The sequence below is a fragment of the Pristiophorus japonicus genome, chromosome 6 (genome assembly GCF_044704955.1).
Source record: "Pristiophorus japonicus isolate sPriJap1 chromosome 6, sPriJap1.hap1, whole genome shotgun sequence".
NCBI lineage: Eukaryota > Metazoa > Chordata > Chondrichthyes > Pristiophoridae > Pristiophorus > Pristiophorus japonicus.
Window position 1 is genome coordinate 105,699,387 of NC_091982.1, and position 26,348 is coordinate 105,725,734.

The window sequence follows — 26,348 nt, forward strand, 5'->3', positions numbered from 1 at the left end:
TTGAAAATAAACACCATAGTGGGGATGATTATTGAACAATAAAATGTGTTTTTATAACTTTCTTTTAAATTGTTTTTGTGTTTTTTAGAACTCTTATGCCTGTAAAAGTAGGCTATGCGCCTGCTTTCATCATGCACAAGAGTTTTGAGGACATTTGCCGGGCACGATATGCGTAAATCCCGCAAATGCCCTTGCAAATGTCCTTGCTCCCAAGATGAAGAGGATCTGTGAAGCCAGAAAGTTAACAGATCGGAAAAGCCGGTTTTCAATGCATGCGCATTACGCACTGAAAACCGGCTTTTCCGATGCCTTCCCAGGTCCGTAGCAACTCTGTACGGACCGGGGGAGGCCGCGATTTATGGGCCTATATGTTTCGATAAGATCACCTCTCATTCTTCTGAACTCCAATGAGTATACGCCCAACCTACTCAACCTATCTTCATAAGTCAACCCCCTCATCTCCAGAATCAACCTAGTGAACCTTCTCCGAATAGCTTCCAATGCAAGTATATTCTTCCTTAAATACTGAGACCAAAATTGTACGCAGTACTCTAGGTGTGCCCTCACTAATACCCTATACAGTTGTAGCAGGACTTCTCTGCTTTTATACTCTATCCCCCTTGCAATAAAGGCCAACATTCCATTTGCCGCCTTGATTACTTGCTGTACCTGCATACTAACTTTTTATGTTTCATGCACAAGGACCCCCAGGTCTCTCTGTACTGCAGCACTTTGCAATTTTTCTCCATTTAAATTATAATTTGCTTTTCTATTTTTTCTGCCAAAGTGGATAATCTCAATTTTCCCACATTATATTCCATCTGCCAAACCTTTACCCACTCACTTAGCCTGTCTATATCCCTTTGCAGATCTTTTGTGTCCTCCTCACAATTTCCTTTCCCACCCATCTTTGTATCATCAGCAAACTTGGCTATATTACACTCGGTCCCTTCATTCAAGTCATTAATATAGATTGTAAATAGTTGAGGCCCCAGCACTGATCCCTGTGGCACCCCACTAGTTACTGTTTGCCAACCAGAAAATGACCCATTTATCCCGACTCGCGATAAACTAACTTGGATAAGTATGTAAACATTTTGTTAACATAAAACTCTATATTTTGATAGTCTTAGTATGTAATAATAGCAATCTACATATTTGAAAACTTAATACTTAGTGAATTACATTGTTATTCTGTTGTTTCTCCTTTGTCAACACGAATGGCACTTGACTCTTTCAGGTTATGATTCCATTTGCTCATTAGTATCTCCTCGTAGGTTTGTTTCGAGTACTAGCAATTTAGTATCTCACCCAACCTTTTCATTGTTGCTTTCCATGGCTCTTAAGCTGCAAATCCTAAATCATATTCTGTTTTCATAGGCACCCCAAGTGAATTGGAACAAAGGGAGGAGGAGGACGAGGAAGAAGAAACAGCAGAAGAGAATTGTGATGGAGAAAGTGTTAGTGATGGGTCATGCAGTATTCCAACATTAGAAAAAGTGGTAATTTCCTTTTAATTCTTTGAGAATTCATGAGTAGAAGTAGTAAGTTGGAAAAGGGCAGAAAAATTACTTGCTCCAATTAATTGCTGCTTGTCTCAAATAAAGCTCAAATCAAGTGCAGAAATGGACAGAACATTTTCACAGTTGGTTGATGTGTTCATTCAATGTATCCAATCTTGTTCAAATAATTACTGAATTATTTGTGAGCTGGGTTTGCAAATAATGACACCTGTGCGTGTTTATTGAACAGGTGTACAGATAACATATTTTACTCCAAGATTACTCTGATTATAAGTCTGCAGAAGGTTGTTAATGCTGTCTTTGAAATTTGAACCATAGACTTGCTGTTAGTACAGCAAGTTGTTAATGAAAGCAACACTACAATACAGAGTAGCAAGTTGCAGACTTGTGTACACAACTTCCCAAAATGCATGTTTCTTGCCAGGCCAGTGGGGGAAAGGCTGGAGGGAAGAATTGGGACCTGCTGAGTGGAGAATCGCTGCCAGGAGAAAGGAAGAATCCCAGAACAAGCTGAATTGGTCAGCCTGGCATTCCTTGTAGCAGTTAGAACACCAACAGAGGCTTGGGAACAAAGGAATGGGGTTAAAGGAAATGAAACATATTCTGTAAGTGGATCACATATTTTTGCAGTAGCTTGAGTCATTTTGAGACCTGAGGAAAACTCTGAAATATCAATAACACTATTGCTCATTTTAATGTGAAAATTTCAGCATTTAGAAATGCAAACTTATTGTTACTATTAAATATTGATGTGTGAGCCAGTGAAGGAATGTTCAGTCAGGTGCATCCACTAGTGAAGGAGCATCCAACATGAAAATGACAGCAGAGCAATTTCCTTTGTTGCATTCAACCATAACTTTTTCAAAGCTCTATTTCTGCATTTGATCTTACTGAAGCAATAAAATGTAATCCCCAAATCCTTTATTTAAGTATGAATACAGAATAGATGTTTTAATGAGCTCTTCCTCAAGGCAAAGCTTGACACGCAAACTACCACATACTATAACATTATTTCCATGCCCGAGGCTGGAAATAGATTAATTCTTGTTTGATGCTTGCTTGTTTACTGCTGCCTCACTTGGGGATATAAAAATGCTATCGCCAAGGCCGATCCCTGATCTCAAAGTCAGCTAGTCTTGGCCATGGATGAGCGGTGCAACTGATCTTTGTACTATCAGGTTAAAGAGGAAGAGAGAAACGTGAGGTTCCTGGTCTCGATGGTGCACTGCTAACAATGTCCAGTCACAACATGATTGAGGCAGATGGTGATGGGTTGAATCTACAGGTTCACACACGAAAACCTGCCCATTTAGGTCAGAAACTTTGGAGTTGCCAGCGTTCATGGAATGTTATCTGTTTAAAGTACTTGCACCATTCTTGTGCTGGAATCAATGCACAAAGGAGAGGTCTGAAAAAGTGTTGTTCTGCGTGGGTTGGCATTCTCGTATTCACCAGTACCTCCATTGTTTTCATGTACCCCTGTCCCTGCTATGACAAAACCCTGTTCCTTTCATGACAAAACCATGTAATTGAAAAGAGGATTCTCATCTTTAGAAATGTAGTGTAAAATAAATTATGCATTGCTGCAGGTTGTACACTTCTCTCACATTCTCACTCTAGAGTGCTCGCTCACTCCCTCTCACTCTAGAGTACATGCACTCACTCTCATTCTAGGCTGCTCATTCCCCCTCTCGCTCCGAGAGTGCTCTCTCTTGCTCTCTTGCTCTAGCATGCTCTCTCTCTCTCTCTCTCTCGTTCTAGAGTGCTCTCTCTCTCTTGCTCTCTCTCGCTCGCGCTCTCTCGCTCTAGTGCTCTCTCTTGCTCTAGCATGCTCACGTCTCTCTCTCTCTCGTTCTAGAGTGCTCTCTCTTGCTCTACCGTGCTCTTTCTCTCTCTCTCTCTCTCTCTCTCTCTCTCGTTCTAGAGTGCTCTCTCTCTCTCTTGCTCTCTTTCTCGCTCTAGAGTACTCTCTTGCTCTCTCTCTCGCTCGAGAGTGCTCTCTCTCTCTTGCTCTCTCTCTTGCGCTCTCTCTCTCTCTCTCTCTCTTGCTCTCTCTCTCTCTTGCTCTCTCGCTCCAGAGTACTCTCTCTCTCTTGGTCTCTCGCTCTAGTGCTCCCTCTCGCTCTAGAGTGCTCACTCTCTCTTGCTCTCGCTCTAGTGCTCTCTCTCGCTCTAGAGTACTCTCGCTCTCTCTCGCTCTAGTGCTCTCTCTCGCTCTAGAGTACCCTCTCTCTCTCTCTCTCTCTCTCTCTCTTGCTTGCTCTAGAGTACACTCTCTCGCTCTGGAGTACTCTCTCTCTCGCTCTCTTGTTCTAGAGTGCTCTCTCTCTCTAGAGTGCTCTCCCTCTCTCTTGCTCTCTCTCGCTCTAGTGCTCTCTCTTGCTCTAGCATGCTCACTTCTCTCTCTCTCTCTCGTTCTAGAGTGCTCTCTCTTGCTCTACCGTGCTCTCTCTCTCTCGTTCTAGAGTGCTCTCTGAGTGCTCTCTCTCTTGCTCTCTTTCTCGCTCTAGAGTACTCTCTCTCTTGCTCTCTCTCTCACTCGAGAGTGCTCTCTCTCTCTCTTGCTCTCTCGCTCTAGAGTACTCTCTCTCTCTTAGTCTCTCTCGCTCTAGTGCTCTCTCTCGCTCGAGTGCTCACTCTCTCTTGCTCTCACTCTAGTGCTCTCTCTCGCTCTAGAGTACTCTCGCTCTAGAGTACTCTCTCTCTCTCTCTTGCTTGCTCTAGAGTACTCTCTCTCGCTCTGGAGTACTCTCTCGCTCTAGAGATCTCTCTCTTGCTCTAGAATGCTCGCTCTCGCTCTAGAGTACTCTCTCTCTCGCTCTAGAGTACTCTCTCTTGCTCTAGAGTACTCTCTCTCGCTCTAGAGTACTCTCTCTCTCTCTTGCTCTCTCTCTCTCGCTCTAGAGTGCTCTCTCTCTCTTGCTCTCTCGCTCTAGAGTACTCTCTCTTGCTCTCTCTCTCGCTCTAGAGCACTCTCTCTCTTGCTCTCTCTCTCGCTCTAGAATACTCTCTTGCTCGCTCGCTCTAGAGTACTCGCTCTCTTGCTCTCTCTCGCTCTCTTGCTCTCTCTCGCTCTAGAGTACTCTCTCTCTCTTGCTCTCGAGTGCTCTCTCTCGTTCTAGTGCTCTCTCTCGCTCTAGAGTACTCTCTCTCTTGCTCTAGAGTACTCTCTCTCTTGCTCTAGAGTACTCTCTCTTTTGCTCTCGAGTGCTCTCTCTCGTTCTAGTGCGCTCTCTCGCTCTAGAGTACTCTCTCTCTTGCTCTCTCTTGCTCTAGAGTACTCTCTCTCTTGCTCTAGAGTGCTCTCTCTCTCTCGCTCTAGAGTACTCTCTTGCTCTCTCTCTCGCTCTAGAGTACTCTATCTCGTGCTCTCTCTTGCTCGAGAGTGCTCCCTCTATCTCGCTCTGGAGTACTCTCTCTCTTGCTCTCTCGTTCTAGAGTACTCTCTCTCTTGCTCTCTCGCTCTCGAGTACTCTCTCTCTTGCTCTAGAGTACTCTCTCTTGCTCTCTCTCTCTCGCTCTCGAGTACTCTCGCTCTAGTGCTCTCTCGCTCGAGAGTACTCTCTCTCTTGCTCATCCTCTCGCTCTAGAGTACTCTCTCTCTCTTGCTCTCGCTCGAGAGTACTCTCTCTCTTGGTCTCTCTCGCTCTAGTGCTCTCTCTTGCTCTAGAGTTCTCTCTCACTTGCTCTCTCTCTCGCTCTAGAGTACTCTCTCTTGCTCTCTCTCTCGCTCTAGAGTACTCTCTCTCTTGCTCTCTCTCTCGCTCTAGTGTACTCTCTCTCTCTTGCTCTCTCGCTCGAGAGTACTCTCTCTCTTGGTCTCTCTCGCTCTAGTGCTCTCTCTTGCTCTCTCCCTCGCTCTAGAGTACTCTCTTGCTCTCACTCTTGCGCTCTCTCTCTCTCGATCTCTCTCTCGCTCTAGAGTACTCTCTCTCTTGCTCTCTCTTGCTCTATTGCTCTCTCTTGCTCTATTGCTCTCTCTTGCTCTATTTCTCTCTCTTGCTCTCTCTCTCTCTTGCTCTCTCGCTCTAGAGTACTCTATCTCTTGCTCTCTCTCTCGCTCTGAAGTATTCTCTGTTGCTCTCTCGCTCTAAAGTACTCTCTCTCTCTCTTGCTCTATCTCTCGCTGTAGAGTACTCTCTCTCTTGCTCGCTCTTGCTCGAGAGTACTCTCTCTCTTGCTCTCTCGCTCTAGTGCTCTCTCTTGCTCTAGACTACTCTCTCTTGCACTCTCTCGCTCTAGATTGCTCTTCTCTCTTGCTCTATCTCTCGCTGTAGAGTACTCTCTCTCTTGCTCTCTCGCTCTAGAGTACTCTCTCTTGCTCTCTCTCTCGCTCTAGAGTACTCTCTCTCTTGCTCTCTCACTCTAGAGTGCTCTCTCTCTCTCTTGCTCTCTCCGCTCTCTCTCTCTCTCGCTCTAGAGTGCTCACTCTCTCTTGCTCTCTCTCTCTTGCTCTCTCTCTCGCTCTTGAGTACTCTCTCTCTTGCTCTCTATCTCGCTCTAGACTGCTCTCTCTCTCTCGCTCTAGTGCTCTCTCTTGCTCGCGAGTACTCTCTCTCTTGCTCTCTCTCGCTCTAGTGCTCTCTCTTGCTCTAAAGCTCTCACTCGCTCTAAAGTACTCTCTCTCGCTCTAAAGTACTCTCTCTTGCTCTCTCGCTCGAGATTACTCTCTCTTGCTTTCTCTCGCTCTAGAGTACTCTCTCTCTTGCTCTCTGTCTCTCTTGCTCTCTCTCTCGCTCTAGAGTACTCTCTCTCTTGCTCTCTCGCTCTAGAGTGCTCACTCTCTCTTGCTCTCTCTCTCGCTCTTGAGTACTCTCTCTCTTGCTCTCTATCTCGCTCTAGACTGCTCTCTCTCTCTCGCTCTAGTGCTCTCTCTTGCTCGCGAGTACTCTCTCTCTTGCTCTCTCTCGCTCTAGTGCTCTCTCTCGCTCTAAAGCTCTCTCTCGCTCTAAAGTACTCTCTCTCGCTCTAAAGTACTCTCTCTCGCTCTCTCGCTCGAGATTACTCTCTCTTGCTTTCTCTCGCTCTAGAGTACTCTCTCTCTTGCTCTCTGTCTCTCTTGCTCTCTCTCTCGCTCTAGAGTACTCTCTCTCTTGCTCTCTCTCTCGCTCTAGAGTACTCTCTTTCTTGCTCTCTTGCTCGAGAGTACTCTCTCTCTTGCTCTCTCGCTCTAGTGCTCTCTCTTGCTCTAGACTACTCTCTCTTGCTCTCTCTCTCGCTCTAGAGTACTCTCTTGCTCTCGCTCTAATGCTCTCTCTTGCTCTAGAGTACTCTCTCTTGCTCTCTCTCTCGCTCCAGAGTGCTCTTGCTCTCTCTCGCTCGAGAGTACTCTTTCTCTTGCTCTCTCGCTCTAGTGCTCTCTCTTGCTCTAGACTACGCTCTCTCTTGCTCTCTCTTGCTCTCTCTTGCTCTCTCTTGCTCTCTCTTGCTCTCTCTTGCTCTCTCTTGCTCTCTCTCGCTCTAGATTGCTCTTCTCTCTTGCTCTCTCTTGCTCTATCTCTCGCTGTAGAGTACTCTCTCTCTTGCTCTCTCGCTCTAGTGCTCTCTCTTGCTCGAGAGTACTCTCTCTCTTGCTCTCTCTCGCTCTAGTGCTCTCTCTCGCTCTAAAGTACTCTCTCTCGCTGTAAAGTACTCTCTCTTGCTCTAAAGTACTCTCTCTTGCTCTCTCGCTCGAGATTACTCTCTTTTGCTCTCTCTCGCTCTAGAGTACTCTCTTGCTCTCTCGCTCTAGAGTACTCTCTCTCTTGCTCTCTCTCTCGCTCTAGAGTACGCTCTCTCTTGCTCTCTTGCTCGAGAGTACTCTCTCTCTTGCTCTTTCGCTCTAGAGTACTCTCTCTCTCTATCGCTCTAGTGCTCTCTCTTGCTCTAGAGTACTCTCTCTCTTGCTCTAGAGTACTCTCTCTCTTGCTCTAGAGTACTCTCTCTTTTGCTCTCGAGTGCTCTCTCTCGTTCTAGTGCTCTCTCGCTCTAGAGTACTCTCTCTCTTGCTCTCTCTTGCTCTAGAGTACTCTCTCTCTTGGTCTAGAGTGCTCTCTCTCTCGCTCTAGAGTACTCTCTTGCTCTCTCGCTCGATAGTACTCTATCTCGTGCTCTCTCTTGCTCGAGAGTGCTCCCTCTATCTCGCTCTGGAGTACTCTCTCTCTTGCTCTCTCGTTCTAGAGTACTCTCTCTCTTGCTCTCTCTCGCTCTAGTGCTCTCTCTCGCTCTAAAGTACTCTCTCTCGCTCTAAAGTACTCTCTCTTGCTCTAAAGTACTCTCTCTTGCTCTCTCGCTCGAGATTACTCTCTCTTGCTCTCTCTCGCTCTAGAGTACTCTCTTGCTCTCTCGCTCTAGAGTACTCTCTCTCTTGCTCTCTCTCTCGCTCTAGAGTACTCTCTCTCTTGCTCGAGAGTACTCTCTCTCTCTCTCTCTATCGCTTAAGTGCTCTCTCTTGCTCTAGAGTTCTCTCTCTCTTGCTCTAGAGTTCTCTCTCTCTTGCTCTAGAGTACTCTCTCTTTTGCTCTCGAGTGCTCTCTCTCGTTCTAGTGCTCTCTCTCGCTCTAGAATACTCTCTCTCTTGCTCTCTCTTGCTCTAGAGTACTCTCTCTCTTGCTCTAGAGTGCTCTCTCTCTCGCTCTAGAGTACTCTCTTGCTCTCTCGCTCGATAGTACTCTATCTCGTGCTCTCTCTTGCTCGAGAGTGCTCCCTCTATCTCGCTCTGGAGTACTCTCTCTCTTGCTCTCTCGTTCTAGAGTACTCTCTCTCTTGCTCTCTCGCTCTCGAGTACTCTCTCTCTTGCTCTAGAGTACTCTCTCTCTTGCTCTCTCTCTCGCTCTAGAGTACTCTCTCTCTTCCTCTCTCTCGCTCTAGTGCTCTCATTGCTCTCGAGTTCTCTCTCTCTTGCTCTCTCGCTCGCTCCGGAGTACTCTCTCTCTTGCTCTCTCTCTCGCTCCAGAGTACTCTCTCTCTTGCTCTCTCTCTCGCTCCAGAGTACTCTCTCTCTTGCTCTCTCTCTCTCGCTCTTGAGTACTCTCGCTCTAGTGCTCTCTCGCTCGAGAGTACTCTCTCTCTTGCTTTCTCTCTCGCTCGAGAGTACTCTCTCTCGCTCCAGTGCTCTCTCTCTTTCTCTCGCTCAAGTGCTCTCGCTCTCTCTCGCTCTCGAGTACTCTCTCTCTTGCTCTCTCTCTCGCTCTAGAGTACTCTCTCTCTCTTGCTCTCTCGCTCGAGAGTACTCTCTCTCTTGGTCTCTCTCGCTCTAGTGCTCTCTCTTGCTCTAGAGTTCTCTCTCACTTGCTCTCTCTCTCGCTCTAGAGTACTCTCTCTCTTGCTCTCTCTCTCGCTCTAGAGTACTCTCTCTCTCTTGCTCTCTCTCTCGCTCTAGAGAACTCTCTTGCTCTCTCGCTCTAGAGTACTCTCTCTCTTCCTCTCTCTCGCTCTAGTGCTCTCATTGCTCTCGAGTTTTCTCTCTCTTGTTCTCTCGCTCGCTCTGGTGTACTCTCTCTCTTGCTCTCTCTCTCGCTCCAGAGTACTCTCTCTCTTGCTCTCTCGCTCTAGTGCTCTCTCTTGCTCTAGAGTACTCTCTCTTGCTCTCGCTGTAGAGTACTCTCTCTCTTGCTCTCTCTCGCTCTATTGCTCTCTCTCGCTCTAATGCTCTCTCTCGCTCTAGAGCTCTCTCTCTTGCTCTCTCGCTCTAGAGTGCTCTCTCTCTCGCTCTAGAGTACTCTCTCTCACTTGCTCTCTCTCGCTCTAGTGCTCTCTCTCTTGCTCTCTCTCGCTCTAGTGCACTCTCGCTCTAGAGCTCTCTCTTTCTTGCTCTCTCGCTCTAGAGTACTCTCTCTCTTGCTCTAGAGTACTCTCTCTCACTCTCTCTCTCGCTCTAGAGTGTTCTCTCTCTTGCTTTCTCTCGCTCCAGTGCTCTCTCTCGCTCTAGAGTGCTCTCTCTCTCTTGCTCTCTCTCTCTTGCTCTCTCTCTTGCTCTCACTCTCACTCTCGCTCTGGAGTACTCTCTCTCTCTTGCTCTCTCTCGCTATAGTGCTCTCTCTCTTGCTCTAGAGTACTCTCTTGCTCTAGAGTACTCTCTTGCTCTAGAGTACTCTCTTGCTCTAGAGTACTCTCTTGCTCTAGAGTACTCTCTTGCTCTAGAGTACTCTCGCTCTCTAGAGTACTCTCGCTCTCTCTCGCTCTAGAGTACTCTCTCGCTCTAGAGTACTCTCTCTCTCGCTCTAGAGTACTCTCTCTCTCGCTCTAGAGTACTCTCCCTCTCACTCTCTCTCTTGCTCTCGAGTATTGTCTGTCTTGCTCTCTCGCTCCAGAGTGCTCTCTCTTGCTCTAGACTACTCTCTCTCTTGCTCTCTCTCGCTCTAGTGCTCTCTCTTGCTCTCTTGCTCTCTCTCTCTCTTGCTCTCTCGCTCTCGAGTACTCTCTCTCTTGATCTCTCTCTCTTGCTCTAGAGTACTCTCTCTCTTGCTCTCTCGTTATAGAGTACTCTCTCTCGCTCTAGAGTACTCTCTCTCTTACTCTCTCGCTGTAGAGTACTCTCTTGCTCTCTCTCTCTTGCGCTCTCTCTCTCTCTCTCGATCTCTCTCTCGCTCTAGAGTACTCTCTCTCTTGCTCTCTCGCTCTAGAGTGCTCTCTCTCTCTTGCTCTCTCGCTCTCTCCCTCGCTCTAGAGTACTCTCTTGCTCTCTCACTCTTGCGCTCTCTCTCTCTCGATCTCTCTCTCGCTCTAGAGTACTCTCTCTCTTGCTCTCTCTTGCTCTATTGCTCTCTCTTGCTCTATTTCTCTCTCTTGCTCTCTCTCTCTCTTGCTCTCTCGCTCTAGAGTACTTTCTCTCTTGCTCTCTCGCTCTAGAGTACTCTATCTCTTGCTCTCTCTCTCGCTCTGAAGTATTCTCTGTTGCTCTCTCGCTCTAAAGTACTCTCTCTCTCTCTTGCTCTATCTCTCGCTGTAGAGTACTCTCTCTCTTGCTCTCTCTTGCTCGAGAGTACTCTCTCTCTTGCTCTCTCGCTCTAGTGCTCTCTCTTGCTCTAGACTACTCTCTCTTGCACTCTCTCGCTCTAGATTGCTCTTCTCTCTTGCTCTATCTCTCGCTGTAGAGTACTCTCTCTCTTGCTCTCTCGCTCTAGAGTACTCTCTCTTGCTCTCTCGCTCTAGAGTACTCTCTCTCTTGCTCTCTCTCTCGCTCTAGAGTACTCTCTCTCTTGCTCTCTCACTCTAGAGTGCTCTCTCTCTCTCTTGCTCTCTCACTCTAGAGTGCTCTCTCTCTCTCTTGCTCTCTCCGCTCTCTCTCTCTCTCGCTCGAGAGTGCTCACTCTCTCTTGCTCTCTCTCTCTTGCTCTCTCTCTCGCTCTTGAGTACTCTCTCTCTTGCTCTCTATCTCGCTCTAGACTGCTCTCTCTCTCTCGCTCTAGTGCTCTCTCTCGCTCTAAAGTACTCTCTCTTGCTCTCTCGCTCGAGATTACTCTCTCTTGCTTTCTCTCGCTCTAGAGTACTCTCTCTTGCTCTCTGTCTCTCTTGCTCTCTCGCTCTAGAGTACTCTCTCTCTTGCTCTCTCTCTCACTCTAGAGTACTCTCTTTCTTGCTCTCTTGCTCGAGAGTACTCTCTCTCTTGCTCTCTCGCTCTAGTGCTCTCTCTTGCTCTAGACTACTCTCTCTTGCTCTCTCTCTCGCTCTAGAGTACTCTCTTGCTCTCGCTCTAATGCTCTCTCTTGCTCTAGAGTACTCTCTCTTGCTCTCTCTCTCGCTCCAGAGTGCTCTTGCTCTCTCTTGCTCTCTCTCGCTCGAGAGTACTCTTTCTCTTGCTCTCTCGCTCTAGTGCTCTCTCTTGCTCTAGACTACGCTCTCTCTTGCTCTCTCTTGCTCTCTCTTGCTCTCTCTTGCTCTCTCTTGCTCTCTCTTGCTCTCTCTTGCTCTCTCTTGCTCTCTCTTGCTCTCTCTTGCTCTCTCTTGCTCTCTCTTGCTCTCTCTTGCTCTCTCTTGCTCTCTCTTGCTCTCTCTCGCTCTCTCTCGCTCTTCTCTCTTGCTCTCTCTTGCTCTATCTCTCGCTGTAGAGTACTCTCTCTCTTGCTCTCTCGCTCTAGTGCTCTCTCTTGCTCGAGAGTACTCTCTCTCTTGCTCTCTCTCGCTCTAGTGCTCTCTCTCGCTCTAAAGTACTCTCTCTCGCTCTAAAGTACTCTCTCTTGCTCTAAAGTACTCTCTCTTGCTCTCTCGCTCGAGATTACTCTCTCTTGCTCTCTCTCGCTCTAGAGTACTCTCTTGCTCTCTCGCTCTAGAGTACTCTCTCTCTTGCTCTCTCTCTCGCTCTAGAGTACTCTCTCTCTTGCTCTCTTGCTCGAGAGTACTCTCTCTCTTGCTCTTTCGCTCTAGAGTACTCTCTCTCTCTCTCTATCGCTCTAGTGCTCTCTCTTGCTCTAGAGTACTCTCTTGCTCTCGCTCTAGTGCTCTCTCTCGCTCTAAAGTACTCTCTCTCTTGCTCTCTCTCTCTCGCTCCAGAGTGCTCTCTCTCTCTCTTGCTCTCTCTTGCTCTCTCTCGCTCGAGAGTACTCTCTCTCTTGCTCTTTCGCTCTAGTGCTCTCTCTTGCTCTAGACTACTCTCTCTTGCTCTCTCTCGCTCTAGATTGCTCTTCTCTCTTGCTCTATCACTCGCTGTAGAGTACTCTCTCTCTTGCTCTCTGTCTCTCTTGCTCTCTCTCTCGCTCTAGAGTACTCTCTCTCTTGCTCTCTCGCTCTAGAGTGCTCACTCTCTCTTGCTCTCTCTCTCGCTCTTGAGTACTCTCTCTCTTGCTCTCTATCTCGCTCTAGACTGCTCTCTCTCTCTCGCTCTAGTGCTCTCTCTTGCTCGCGAGTACTCTCTCTCTTGCTCTCTCTCGCTCTAGTGCTCTCTCTCGCTCTAAAGCTCTCTCTCGCTCTAAAGTACTCTCTCTCGCTCTAAAGTACTCTCTCTCGCTCTCTCGCTCGAGATTACTCTCTCTTGCTTTCTCTCGCTCTAGAGTACTCTCTCTCTTGCTCTCTGTCTCTCTTGCTCTCTCTCTCGCTCTAGAGTACTCTCTCTCTTGCTCTCTCTCTCGCTCTAGAGTACTCTCTTTCTTGCTCTCTTGCTCGAGAGTACTCTCTCTCTTGCTCTCTCGCTCTAGTGCTCTCTCTTGCTCTAGACTACTCTCTCTTGCTCTCTCTCTCGCTCTAGAGTACTCTCTTGCTCTCGCTCTAATGCTCTCTCTTGCTCTAGAGTACTCTCTCTTGCTCTCTCTCTCGCTCCAGAGTGCTCTTGCTCTCTCTTGCTCTCTCTCGCTCGAGAGTACTCTTTCTCTTGCTCTCTCGCTCTAGTGCTCTCTCTTGCTCTAGACTACGCTCTCTCTTGCTCTCTCTTGCTCTCTCTTGCTCTCTCTTGCTCTCTCTTGCTCTCTCTTGCTCTCTCTTGCTCTCTCTTGCTCTCTCTCGCTCTAGATTGCTCTTCTCTCTTGCTCTATCTCTCGCTGTAGAGTACTCTCTCTCTTGCTCTCTCGCTCTAGTGCTCTCTCTTGCTCGAGAGTACTCTCTCTCTTGCTCTCTCTCGCTCTAGTGCTCTCTCTCGCTCTAAAGTACTCTCTCTCGCTGTAAAGTACTCTCTCTTGCTCTAAAGTACTCTCTCTTGCTCTCTCGCTCGAGATTACTCTCTTTTGCTCTCTCTCGCTCTAGAGTACTCTCTTGCTCTCTCGCTCTAGAGTACTCTCTCTCTTGCTCTCTCTCTCGCTCTAGAGTACGCTCTCTCTTGCTCTCTTGCTCGAGAGTACTCTCTCTCTTGCTCTTTCGCTCTAGAGTACTCTCTCTCTCTATCGCTCTAGTGCTCTCTCTTGCTCTAGAGTACTCTCTCTCTTGCTCTAGAGTACTCTCTCTCTTGCTCTAGAGTACTCTCTCTTTTGCTCTCGAGTGCTCTCTCTCGTTCTAGTGCTCTCTCGCTCTAGAGTACTCTCTCTCTTGCTCTCTCTTGCTCTAGAGTACTCTCTCTCTTGGTCTAGAGTGCTCTCTCTCTCGCTCTAGAGTACTCTCTTGCTCTCTCGCTCGATAGTACTCTATCTCGTGCTCTCTCTTGCTCGAGAGTGCTCCCTCTATCTCGCTCTGGAGTACTCTCTCTCTTGCTCTCTCGTTCTAGAGTACTCTCTCTCTTGCTCTCTCTCGCTCTAGTGCTCTCTCTCGCTCTAAAGTACTCTCTCTCGCTCTAAAGTACTCTCTCTTGCTCTAAAGTACTCTCTCTTGCTCTCTCGCTCGAGATTACTCTCTCTTGCTCTCTCTCGCTCTAGAGTACTCTCTTGCTCTCTCGCTCTAGAGTACTCTCTCTCTTGCTCTCTCTCTCGCTCTAGAGTACTCTCTCTCTTGCTCGAGAGTACTCTCTCTCTCTCTCTCTATCGCTTAAGTGCTCTCTCTTGCTCTAGAGTTCTCTCTCTCTTGCTCTAGAGTTCTCTCTCTCTTGCTCTAGAGTACTCTCTCTTTTTCTCTCGAGTGCTCTCTCTCGTTCTAGTGCTCTCTCTCGCTCTAGAATACTCTCTCTCTTGCTCTCTCTTGCTCTAGAGTACTCTCTCTCTTGCTCTAGAGTGCTCTCTCTCTCGCTCTAGAGTACTCTCTTGCTCTCTCGCTCGATAGTACTCTATCTCGTGCTCTCTCTTGCTCGAGAGTGCTCCCTCTATCTCGCTCTGGAGTACTCTCTCTCTTGCTCTCTCGTTCTAGAGTACTCTCTCTCTTGCTCTCTCGCTCTCGAGTACTCTCTCTCTTGCTCTAGAGTACTCTCTCTCTTGCTCTCTCTCTCGCTCTAGAGTACTCTCTCTCTTCCTCTCTCTCGCTCTAGTGCTCTCATTGCTCTCGAGTTCTCTCTCTCTTGCTCTCTCGCTCGCTCCGGAGTACTCTCTCTCTTGCTCTCTCTCTCGCTCCAGAGTACTCTCTCTCTTGCTCTCTCTCTCGCTCCAGAGTACTCTCTCTCTTGCTCTCTCTCTCTCGCTCTTGAGTACTCTCGCTCTAGTGCTCTCTCGCTCGAGAGTACTCTCTCTCTTGCTTTCTCTCTCGCTCGAGAGTACTCTCTCTCGCTCCAGTGCTCTCTCTCTTTCTCTCGCTCAAGTGCTCTCGCTCTCTCTCGCTCTCGAGTACTCTCTCTCTTGCTCTCTCTCTCGCTCTAGAGTACTCTCTCTCTCTTGCTCTCTCGCTCGAGAGTACTCTCTCTCTTGGTCTCTCTCGCTCTAGTGCTCTCTCTTGCTCTAGAGTTCTCTCTCACTTGCTCTCTCTCTCGCTCTAGAGTACTCTCTCTCTTGCTCTCTCTCTCGCTCTAGAGTACTCTCTCTCTCTTGCTCTCTCTCTCGCTCTAGAGAACTCTCTTGCTCTCTCGCTCTAGAGTACTCTCTCTCTTCCTCTCTCTCGCTCTAGTGCTCTCATTGCTCTCGAGTTTTCTCTCTCTTGTTCTCTCGCTCGCTCTGGTGTACTCTCTCTCTTGCTCTCTCTCTCGCTCCAGAGTACTCTCTCTCTTGCTCTCTCGCTCTAGTGCTCTCTCTTGCTCTAGAGTACTCTCTCTTGCTCTCGCTGTAGAGTACTCTCTCTCTTGCTCTCTCTCGCTCTATTGCTCTCTCTCGCTCTAATGCTCTCTCTCGCTCTAGAGCTCTCTCTCTTGCTCTCTCGCTCTAGAGTGCTCTCTCTCTCGCTCTAGAGTACTCTCTCTCACTTGCTCTCTCTCGCTCTAGTGCTCTCTCTCTTGCTCTCTCTCGCTCTAGTGCACTCTCTCGCTCTAGAGCTCTCTCTTTCTTGCTCTCTCGCTCTAGAGTACTCTCTCTCTTGCTCTAGAGTACTCTCTCTCACTCTCTCTCTCGCTCTAGAGTGTTCTCTCTCTTGCTTTCTCTCGCTCCAGTGCTCTCTCTCGCTCTAGAGTGCTCTCTCTCTCTTGCTCTCTCTCTCTTGCTCTCTCTCTTGCTCTCACTCTCACTCTCGCTCTGGAGTACTCTCTCTCTCTTGCTCTCTCTCGCTATAGTGCTCTCTCTCTTGCTCTAGAGTACTCTCTTGCTCTAGAGTACTCTCTTGCTCTAGAGTACTCTCTTGCTCTAGAGTACTCTCGCTCTCTAGAGTACTCTCGCTCTCTCTCGCTCTAGAGTACTCTCTCGCTCTAGAGTACTCTCTCTCTCTCGCTCTAGAGTACTCTCTCTCTCGCTCTAGAGTACTCTCCCTCTCACTCTCTCTCTTGCTCTCGAGTATTGTCTGTCTTGCTCTCTCGCTCCAGAGTGCTCTCTCTTGCTCTAGACTACTCTCTCTCTTGCTCTCTCTCGCTCTAGTGCTCTCTCTTGCTCTCTTGCTCTCTCTCTCTCTTGCTCTCTCGCTCTCGAGTACTCTCTCTCTTGATCTCTCTCTCTTGCTCTAGAGTACTCTCTCTCTTGCTCTCTCGCTATAGAGTACTCTCTCTCGCTCTAGAGTACTCTCTCTCTTACTCTCTCGCTGTAGAGTACTCTCTTGCTCTCTCTCTCTTGCGCTCTCTCTCTCTCTCTCGATCTCTCTCTCGCTCTAGAGTACTCTCTCTCTTGCTCTCTCGCTCTAGAGTGCTCTCTCTCTCTTGCTCTCTCGCTCTCTCCCTCGCTCTAGAGTACTCTCTTGCTCTCTCACTCTTGCGCTCTCTCTCTCTCGATCTCTCTCTCGCTCTAGAGTACTCTCTCTCTTGCTCTCTCTTGCTCTATTGCTCTCTCTTGCTCTATTTCTCTCTCTTGCTCTCTCTCTCTCTTGCTCTCTCGCTCTAGAGTACTTTCTCTCTTGCTCTCTCGCTCTAGAGTACTCTATCTCTTGCTCTCTCTCTCGCTCTGAAGTATTCTCTGTTGCTCTCTCGCTCTAAAGTACTCTCTCTCTCTCTTGCTCTATCTCTCGCTGTAGAGTACTCTCTCTCTTGCTCTCTCTTGCTCGAGAGTACTCTCTCTCTTGCTCTCTCGCTCTAGTGCTCTCTCTTGCTCTAGACTACTCTCTCTTGCACTCTCTCGCTCTAGATTGCTCTTCTCTCTTGCTCTATCTCTCGCTGTAGAGTACTCTCTCTCTTGCTCTCTCGCTCTAGAGTACTCTCTCTTGCTCTCTCGCTCTAGAGTACTCTCTTGCTCTCTCTCTCGCTCTAGAGTACTCTCTCTCTTGCTCTCTCACTCTAGAGTGCTCTCTCTCTCTCTTGCTCTCTCCGCTCTCTCTCTCTCTCGCTCGAGAGTGCTCACTCTCTCTTGCTCTCTCTCTCTTGCTCTCTCTCTCGCTCTTGAGTACTCTCTCTCTTGCTCTCTATCTCGCTCTAGACTGCTCTCTCTCTCTCGCTCTAGTGCTCTCTCTCGCTCTAAAGTACTCTCTCTTGCTCTCTCGCTCGAGATTACTCTCTCTTGCTTTCTCTCGCTCTAGAGTACTCTCTCTTGCTCTCTGTCTCTCTTGCTCTCTCGCTCTAGAGTACTCTCTCTCTTGCTCTCTCTCTCACTCTAGAGTACTCTCTTTCTTGCTCTCTTGCTCGAGAGTACTCTCTCTCTTGCTCTCTCGCTCTAGTGCTCTCTCTTGCTCTAGACTACTCTCTCTTGCTCTCTCTCTCGCTCTAGAGTACTCTCTTGCTCTCGCTCTAATGCTCTCTCTTGCTCTAGAGTACTCTCTCTTGCTCTCTCTCTCGCTCCAGAGTGCTCTTGCTCTCTCTTGCTCTCTCTCGCTCGAGAGTACTCTTTCTCTTGCTCTCTCGCTCTAGTGCTCTCTCTTGCTCTAGACTACGCTCTCTCTTGCTCTCTCTTGCTCTCTCTTGCTCTCTCTTGCTCTCTCTTGCTCTCTCTTGCTCTCTCTTGCTCTCTCTTGCTCTCTCTTGCTCTCTCTTGCTCTCTCTTGCTCTCTCTTGCTCTCTCTTGCTCTCTCTTGCTCTCTCTTGCTCTCTCTTGCTCTCTCTCGCTCTTCTCTCTTGCTCTCTCTTGCTCTATCTCTCGCTGTAGAGTACTCTCTCTCTTGCTCTCTCGCTCTAGTGCTCTCTCTTGCTCGAGAGTACTCTCTCTCTTGCTCTCTCTCGCTCTAGTGCTCTCTCTCGCTCTAAAGTACTCTCTCTCGCTCTAAAGTACTCTCTCTTGCTCTAAAGTACTCTCTCTTGCTCTCTCGCTCGAGATTACTCTCTCTTGCTCTCTCTCGCTCTAGAGTACTCTCTTGCTCTCTCGCTCTAGAGTACTCTCTCTCTTGCTCTCTCTCTCGCTCTAGAGTACTCTCTCTCTTGCTCTCTTGCTCGAGAGTACTCTCTCTCTTGCTCTTTCGCTCTAGAGTACTCTCTCTCTCTATCGCTCTAGTGCTCTCTCTTGCTCTAGAGTACTCTCTTGCTCTCGCTCTAGTGCTCTCTCTCGCTCTAAAGTACTCTCTCTCTTGCTCTCTCTCTCTCGCTCCAGAGTGCTCTCTCTCTCTCTTGCTCTCTCTCGCTCGAGAGTACTCTCTCTCTTGCTCTTTCGCTCTAGTGCTCTCTCTTGCTCTAGACTACTCTCTCTTGCTCTCTCTCGCTCTAGATTGCTCTTCTCTCTTGCTCTATCACTCGCTGTAGAGTACTCTCTCTCTTGCTCTCTCGCTCTAGAGTACTCTCTCTTGCTCTCTCTCTCGCTCTAGAGTATCATCTCTCTTGCTCTCTCTCTCGCTCTAGAGTACTCTCGCTCCCTCGCTCTCGAGTACCCTCTCTCTTCTCTCTCGATCTAGTGCTCTCTCTTGTTCTAGAGTACTCTCTTGCTCTCGCTCTAGTGCTCTCTCTCGCTCTAAAGTACTCTCTCTCTTGCTCTCTCTCTCGCTCTAGATTACTCTCTTGCTCTCGCTCAAATGCTCTCTCTCGCTCTAAAGTACTCTCTCTCTTGCTCTCTCTCTCGCTCCAGAGTGCTCTCTCTCTCTCTTGCTCTCTCTTGTTCTCTCGCTCGAGAGTACTCTCTTGCTCTCTCGCTCTAGTGCTCTCTCTTGCTCTAGTCTACTCTCTCTCTTGCTCTCTCTTGCTCTCTCTTGCTCTCTATCGCTCTAGATTGCTCTTCTCTCTTGCTCTATCTCTCGCTGTAGAGTACTCTCTTGCTCTCTCGCTCTAGAGTACTCTCTTGCTCTCTCGCTCTAGAGTACTCTCTTGCTCTCTCGCTCTAGAGTACTCTCTCTTGCTCTCTCTCTCGCTCTAGAGTACCATCTCTCTTGCTCTCTCTCTCGCTCTAGAGTACTCTCTCTCTTGCTCTCTCTCTCGCTCTAGATTACTCTCTCTCTCGCTCTCGAGTACCCTCTCTCTTGTTCTCTCTCGCTCTAGTGCTCTCTCTCGCTCTAGAGTGCTCTCTCTCTCTTGCTCTCTCTTGCTCTATTTCTCTCCCTTGCTCTATTTCTCTCTCTTGATCTATTTCTCTCTCTTGCTCTATTTCTCTCTTGCTCTCTCTCTCTCTTGCTCTCTCGCTCTAGAGTACTCTCTCGCTCTCGAGTACTCTCTCTCTTGCTCTCTCGCTCTAGTGCTCTCTCTTGCTCTAGACTACTCTCTCTCTTGCTCTCTCTTGCTCTCTCTTGCTCTCTCTTGCTCTCTCTCGCTCTCTCTTGCTCTTCTCTCTTGCTCTATCTCTCGCTGTAGAGTACTCTCTCTTGCTCTCTCTCTCGCTCTAGAGTACTCTCTCTCTTGCTCTCTCGCTCTAGACTACTCTCTCTCTCGCTCTCGAGTACCCTCTCTCTTGTTCTCTCTCGCTCTAGTGCTCTCTCTCTCGCTCTAGAGTACTCTCTCTTGCTCTCTCGCTCTATAGTACTCTCTCTCTTGCTCTCTCTCTCGCTCTAGTGCTCTCTCTCGCTCTAGAGTACTCTCTCTTGCTCTCTCTCTCTAGAGTGCTCTCTCTTGCTCTCTCTCTCGCTCTAGAGTGCTCTCTCTTGCTCTGTCTCGCTCTAGAGTGCTCTCTCTCGCTCTAGAGTGCTCTCTCTTGCTCTCTCGCTCTAGAGTACTCTCTCGCTCTACTGCTCTCTCTCGCTCTAGAGTACTCTCTCTCTTGCTCTCTCTCACTCTGTTGCTCTCTCTTGCTCTCTCTCTCGCTCTGGAGTACTCTCTCTCTTGCTCTAGAGTGCTCTCTCTCTCTCGCTCTAGTGCTCTCTCTTGCTCTAGAGTACTCTCTCTTGCTCTCTCTCTCGCTCCAGAGTGCTCTCTCTCTCTCTTGCTCTCTCTTGCTCTATCTCTCGCTGTAGAGTACTCTCTCTCTTGCTCTCTCGCTCTAGTGCTCTCTCTTGCTCAAGACTACTCTCTCTCTTGCTCTCTCTCGCTCTAGATTGCTCTTCTCTCTTGCTCTCTCTCTCGCTCTAGAGTACTCTCTCTCTTGCTCTCTCTCGCTCTAGAGTACTCTCTCTCTTGCTCGCTCTAGAGTACTCTCTCGCTCCCTCGCTCGCTCTAGAGTACTCTCTCTCTCGCTCCCTCGCTCTAGAGTACCCTCTCTCTTGTTCTCTCTCGCTCTCGTGCTCTCTCTCGCTCTAGAGTACTCTCTCTCTTGCTCTCTCGCTCTAGAGTACTCTCTCGCTCTAGAGTACTCTCTTGCTCTCTCTCTCGCTCTAGAGTGCTCTCTCTCGCTCTCTCTCTCGCTCTAGATTACTCTCTCTCTTGCTCTCTTTCGCTTTATTGCTCTCTCTTGCTCTCTCTTGCTCTCTCTCTTGCTCTCTCTCTTGCTCTCGCTCTCTCTCTCGCTCTCTCTCTCGCTCTACAGTACTCTATCTCTTGCTCTCTCTTGCTCTAGTGTGCTCTCTCGCTCTAGAGTACTCTCTCTTGCTCTCTCTCGTTCTGGAGTACTCTGTTGATCTCTCGCTCTAGAGTACTCTCGCTCTCGTGCTCTCTCTTGCTCGAGAGTACTCTCTCTCTCTTGCTCTCTCTCGCTCTAGTGCTCTCTCTTGCTCTAGAGTACTCTCTCTCTTGCTCTCTCTCGCTCTAGTGCTCTCTCTCGCTCTAAAGTACTCTCTCTCGCTGTAAAGTACTCTCTCTCGCTCGAGATTACTCTCTCTTGCTCTCTCTCGCTCTAGAGTACTCTCTCTCTTGCTCTCTGTCTCTCTTGCTCTCTCTCTCGCTCTAGAGTACTCTCTCTCTTGCTCTCTCTCTCGCTCTAGAGTACTCTCTCTCTTGCTCGAGAGTACTCTCTCTCTTGCTCTTTCGCTCTAGAGTACTCTCTCTCTATCGCTCTAGTGCTCTCTCTTGCTCTAGAGTACTCTCTCTCTTGCTCTAGAGTACTCTCTCTCTTGCTCTAGAGTACTCTCTCTTTTGCTCTCGAGTGCTCTCTCTCGTTCTAGTGCTCTCTCTCGCTCTAGAGTACTCTCTCTCTTGCTCTCTCTTGCTCTAGAGTACTCTCTCTCTTGCTCTAGAGTGCTCTCTCTCTCTCTCGCCCTAGAGTACTCTCTTGCTCTCTCTCTCGCTCGATAGTACTCTATCTCGTGCTCGAGAGTGCTCCCTCTATCTCGCTCTGGAGTACTCTCTCTCTTGCTCTCTCGTTCTAGAGTACTCTCTCTCTTGCTCTCTCGCTCTCGAGTACTCTCTCTCTTGCTCTAGAGTACTCTCTCTCGCTCTCTCTCTCGCTCTAGAGTACTCTCTCTCTTCCTCTCTCTCGCTCTAGTGCTCTCATTGCTCTCGAGTTCTCTCTCTCTTGCTCTCTCTTGCTCGAGAGTACTCTCTCTCTTGCTCTCTCGCTCTAGTGCTCTCTCTTGCTCTAGACTACTCTCTCTTGCACTCTCTCGCTCTAGATTGCTCTTCTCTCTTGCTCTATCTCTCGCTGTAGAGTACTCTCTCTCTTGATCTCTCGCTCTAGAGTACTCTCTCTTGCTCTCTCTCTCGCTCTAGAGTACTCTCTCTCTTGCTCTCTCTCTCGCTCTAGAGTGCTCACTCTCTCTTGCTCTCTGTCTCTTGCTCTCTCTCTCGCTCTTGAGTACTCTCTCTCGCTCTAGTGCTCTCTCTTGCTCGCGAGTACTCTCTCTCTTGCTCTCTCTCGCTCTCCCTCGCTCTAGTGCTCTCTCTCGCTCTAAAGCTCTCTCTCGCTCTAAAGTACTCTCTCTCGCTCTAAAGTACTCTCTCTTGCTCTCTCGCTCGAGATTACTCTCTCTTGCTCTCTCTCGCTCTAGAGTACTCTCTCTCTTGCTCTCTGTCTCTCTTGCTCTCTCTCTCGCTCTAGAGTACTCTCTCTCTTGCTCGAGAGTACTCTCTCTCTTGCTCTCTCGCTCTAGTGCTCTCTCTTGCTCTAGACTACTCTCTCTTGCTCTCTCTCTCGCTCTAGAGTACTCTCTTGCTCTCGCTCTAATGCTCTCTCTTGCTCTAGAGTACTCTCTCTTGCTCTCTCTCTTGCTCCAGAGTGCTCTTGCTCTCTCTTGCTCTCTCTCGCTCGAGAGTACTCTTTCTCTTGCTCTCTCGCTCTAGTGCTCTCTCTTGCTCTAGACTACGCTCTCTCTTGCTCTCTCTTGCTCTCTCTCGCTCGAGAGTACTCTTTCTCTTGCTCTCTCGCTCTAGTGCTCTCTCTTGCTCTAGACTACGCTCTCTCTTGCTCTCTCTTGCTCTCTCTTGCTCTCTCTTGCTCTCTCTTGCTCTTTCTCGCTCTAGATTGCTCTTCTCTCTTGCTCTCTCTTGCTCTATCTCTCGCTGTAGAGTACTCTCTCTCTTGTTCTCTCGCTCTAGTGCTCTCTCTTGCTCGAGAGTACTCTCTCTCTTGCTCTCTCTCGCTCTAGTGCTCTCTCTCGCTCTAAAGTACTCTCTCTCGCTCTAAAGTACTCTCTCTTGCTCTAAAGTACTCTCTCTTGCTCTCTCGCTCGAGATTACTCTCTCTTGCTCTCTCTCGCTCTAGTGCTCTCTCTTGCTCTAGAGTACTCTCTCTCTTGCTCTAGAGTACTCTCTCTCTTGCTCTAGAGTACTCTCTCTCTTGCTCTAGAGTACTCTCTCTTTTGCTCTCGAGTGCTCTCTCTCGTTCTAGTGCTCTCTCTCGCTCTAGAGTACTCTCTCTCTTGCTCTCTCTTGCTCTAGAGTACTCTCTCTCTTGGTCTAGAGTGCTCTCTCTCTCGCTCTAGAGTACTCTCTTGCTCTCTCGCTCGATAGTACTCTATCTCGTGCTCTCTCTTGCTCGAGAGTGCTCCCTCTATCTCGCTCTGGAGTACTCTCTCTCTTGCTCTCTCGTTCTAGAGTACTCTCTCTCTTGCTCTCTCGCTCTCGAGTACTCTCTCTCTTGCTCTCTCTCTCGCTCTAGAGTACTCTCTCTTGCTCGAGAGTACTCTCTCTTGCTCTTTCGCTCTAGAGTACTCTCTCTCTCTCTATCGTTCTAGTGCTCTCTCTCGCTCTAGAGTACTCTCTCTCTTGCTCTCTCTTGCTCTAGAGTACTCTCTCTCTTGCTCTAGAGTGCTCTCTCTCGCTCTAGAGTACTCTCTTGCTCTCTCGCTCGATAGTACTCTATCTCGTGCTCTCTCTTGCTCGAGAGTGCTCCCTCTATCTCGCTCTGGAGTACTCTCTCTTGCTCTCTCGTTCTAGAGTACTCTCTCTCTCGCTCTCGAGTACTCTCTCTCTTGCTCTAGAGTACTCTCTCTCTTGCTCTCTCTCTCGCTCTAGAGTACTCTCTCTCTTCCTCTCTCTCGCTCTAGTGCTCTCATTGCTCTCGAGTTCTCTCTCTCTTGCTCTCTCGCTCGCTCTGGAGTACTCTCTCTCTTGCTCTCTCTCTCGCTCCAGAGTACTCTCTCTCTTGCTCTCTCTCTCGCTCCAGAGTACTCTCTCTCTTGCTCTCTCGCTCTCGAGTACTCTCTCTCTTGCTCTAGAGTACTCTCTCTCTTGCTCTCTCTCTCTCGCTCTTGAGTACTCTCGCTCTAGTGCTCTCTCGCTCGAGAGTACTCTCTCTCTTGCTTTCTCTCTCGCTCGAGAGTACTCTCTCTCGCTCCAGTGCGCTCTCTCTTTCTCTCGCTCAAGTGCTCTCGCTCTCTCTCGCTCTCGAGTACTCTCTCTCTTGCTCTCTCTCTCGCTCTAGAGTACTCTCTCTCTCTTGCTCTCTCGCTCGAGAGTACTCTCTCTCTTGGTCTCTCTCGCTCTAGTGCTCTCTCTTGCTCTAGAGTTTTTTCTCACTTGCTCTCTCTCTCGCTCTAGAGTACTCTCTCTCTTGCTCTCTCTCTCGCTCTAGAGTACTCTCTCTCTCTTGCTCTCTCGCTCGAGAGTACTCTCTCTCTTGGTCTCTCTCGCTCTAGTGCTCTCTCTTGCTCTAGAGTTCTCTCTCACTTGCTCTCTCTCTCGCTCTGGAGTACTCTCTCTTGCTCTCTCTCTCGCTCTAGAGAACTCTTGCTCTCTCGCTCTAGAGTACTCTCTTCCTCTCTCTCGCTCTAGTGCTCTCATTGCTCTCGAGTTTTCTCTCTCTTGCTCTCTCGCTCGCTCTGGTGTACTCTCTCTCTTGCTCTCTCTCTCGCTCCAGAGTACTCTCTCTCTTGCTCTCTCGCTCTAGTGCTCTCTCTTGCTCTAGAGTACTCTCTCTTGCTCTCTCGCTCTAGAGTACTCTCTCTTGCTCTCTCTCTCGCTCTAGAGTACTCTCTCTCTTGCTCTCTCTCGCTCTGGAGTACTCTCTCTCGCTCTAGAGTACCCTCTCTCTTGCTCTCTCTCGCTCTAGAGTACTCTCTTGCCCTCTCTCTCACTCTAGAGTACTCTCTCTCGCTCTAGAGTACTCTCTTGCCCTCTCTCTCGCTCTAGAGTACTCTCTTTCTCTCTCGCTCTAGAGTACTCTCTCTCTTGCTCTAGAGTACTCTCTCTCTTGCTCTAGAGTACTCTCTCTCTTGCTCTCTCTCGCTCTAGAGTACTGTCTCTCTTGCTCTCTCTCTCGCTCTAGAGTACTCTCTCTTGCTCTCTCGCTCTAGAGTACTTTCTCTCTTGCTCTCTCTCTCGCTCTAGAGTACTCTCTCTCGCTCTCTCTCTCGCTCTACAGTACTCTATCTCTTGCTCTCTCGCTCTAGTGTGCTCTCTGTCTTTCTCTCTCTCTCTCGCTTTAGAGTACGCTCTCTCTTGCTCTCTCTCGCTCTAGTGCTCTCTCTCACTCTAGAGTACTCTCTCTTGCTCTCGTTCTGGAGTACTCTGTTGCTCTCTCGCTCTAGAGTACTCTCTCTCTCGCTCTAGAGTACTCTCTCTCTTGCTCTCTCGCTCTAGTGCTCTCTCTCGCTCTAAAGTACTCTCGCTCTGTAGTACTCTCTCTCTTGCTCTCTCTCTCGCTCTAGAGTACTCTCTCGCTCCCTCGCTCTAGAGTACCCTCTCTCTCGTTCTCTCTCGCTCTAGTGCTCTCTCTCGCTCTAGAGTACTCTCTCTCTTGCTCTCTCGCTCTAGAGTACTCTCTCTCTTGCTCTAGAGTACTCTCTCTCTTGCTCTCTCGCTCTAGAGTACTCTCTCTCTTGCTCTCTCTCTTGCTCTCGAGTACTCGCTCTCTCGCTCTCTCTCGCTCTCGTGTTCTCTCTCGCTGTAGAGTACTCTCTTGCTCTCTCTCGCTTTATTGCTCTCTCTTGCTCTCTCTTGCTCTCTCTCGCTCTAGAGTACTCTCTCTTGCTCTCTCTCGTTCTGGAGTACTCTGTAGCTCTCTCGCTCTCGTGCTCTCTCTTGCTCGAGAGTACTCTCACTCTCGCTCTAGTGCTCTCTCTCGCTCTAGTGCTCTATCTCGCTCTAGTGCTCTCTCTTGCTCCAGAGTACTCTCTCTCTTGCTCTCTCTCGCTCTAGATTGCTCTTCTCTCTCGCTCTCTCTCTCTTGCTCTCTCTCGCTCTAGAGTACTCTCTTGCTCTCTCTCGCTCTAGTGCTCTCTCTCGCTCTCGCGTACTCTCTCTCTTGCTCTCTCGCTCTAGTGCTCTCTCTCTCTCGCTGTCGAGTACTCTCTCGCTCTAGAGTACTCTCTCTCTTGCTACCTCGCTCTAGAGTACATTCTCTCTTGCTCACGCTCTAGTGCTTTCTCTTGCTCTAGAGTACTCTCTCTTTCTCTCTCGCTCTAGAGTGCTCTCTCTCTCTTGCTCTCTCTTGCTCTATCTCTCGCTGTAGAGTACTCTCTCTCTTGCTCTCTCTCGCTCGAGAGTACTCTCTCTTGCTCTCTCTCGCTCTAGTGCTCTCTTGCTCTAGACTACTCTCCCTCTTGCTCTCGCTATAGAGTACGCTCTCTTGCTCTCTCGCTCTAGAGTACTCTCTCTCTTGCTCTCTCTTGCTCTCTCTCTCGCTCTAGAGTACTCTCACTCTTGCTCTCTCTCTCGCTCTAGAGTGCTCTCTCTTGCTCTCTCTCTCGCTCTAGAGTGCTCTCTCTTGCTCTCTCTCTCTCGCTCTAGAGTGCTCTCTCTTGCTCTCGCTCTAGATTGCTCTCTCTTGCTCTCTCTCGATCTAGAGTACTCTCTCTCTTGCTCTCTCTCTCGCTCTAGAGAACTCTCTCTCTTGCTCTCTCTCTCGCTCTGGAGTACTCTCTCTCTTGCTCCCTCACTCGCTCTAGAGTACTCTCTCTCTTGCTCTCTCTCGCTCTAGAGTACTCTCTCTTGCTCTCTCTCGCTCAGGAGTACTCTGCTGCTCTCTCGCTCTAGTGATCTCTCTTGCTCGAGAGTACTCTCTCTCTTGCTCTCTCTCGCTCTAGTGCTCTCTCTCGCTCTAAAGTACTCTCTCTTGCTCTCTCTCTTGCTCTCTAGTACTCTCTCTCTTGCTCTCTATCTCGCTCTAGACTGGTCCCTTTCTCTTGCTCTCTCTCGCTCTAGTGCTCTCTCTTGCTCAAGAGTACTCTCTCTCTTGCTCTCTCTCGCTCTATTGCTCTCTCTCGCTCTCTCGCTCTAGATTACTCTCTCGCTCGCTCTAGAGTGCTCACTCTCTTGCTCTCTGTCTCGCTCTAGACTGCTCTCTCTTGCTCTCTCTCGCTCTAGTGCTTTCTATTGCTCTCTGTCTCGCTCTAGAGTGCACTCTC

The 26,348-nt window shown here is 49.0% G+C and overlaps 1 protein-coding gene across 6 annotated transcripts in view; it reads left to right on the forward strand.

Annotated features, from left to right (window-relative positions):
- The window catches only part of hdx (highly divergent homeobox), a 214,732-nt gene that overhangs the window by 109,471 nt on the left and 78,913 nt on the right, over positions 1-26,348 (forward strand). For 5 of the 6 annotated variants that reach the window (XM_070883100.1, XM_070883101.1, XM_070883102.1 and 2 more), the window contains one exon: positions 1,381-1,502. In XM_070883100.1, coding sequence (XP_070739201.1) covers positions 1,381-1,502 — 122 coding nt within the window. Of the gene's footprint in view, positions 1-1,380; positions 1,503-1,947; positions 2,129-26,348 lie in introns of all 6 variants that reach the window. The other variant, XR_011593623.1, reaches the window with a different exon arrangement.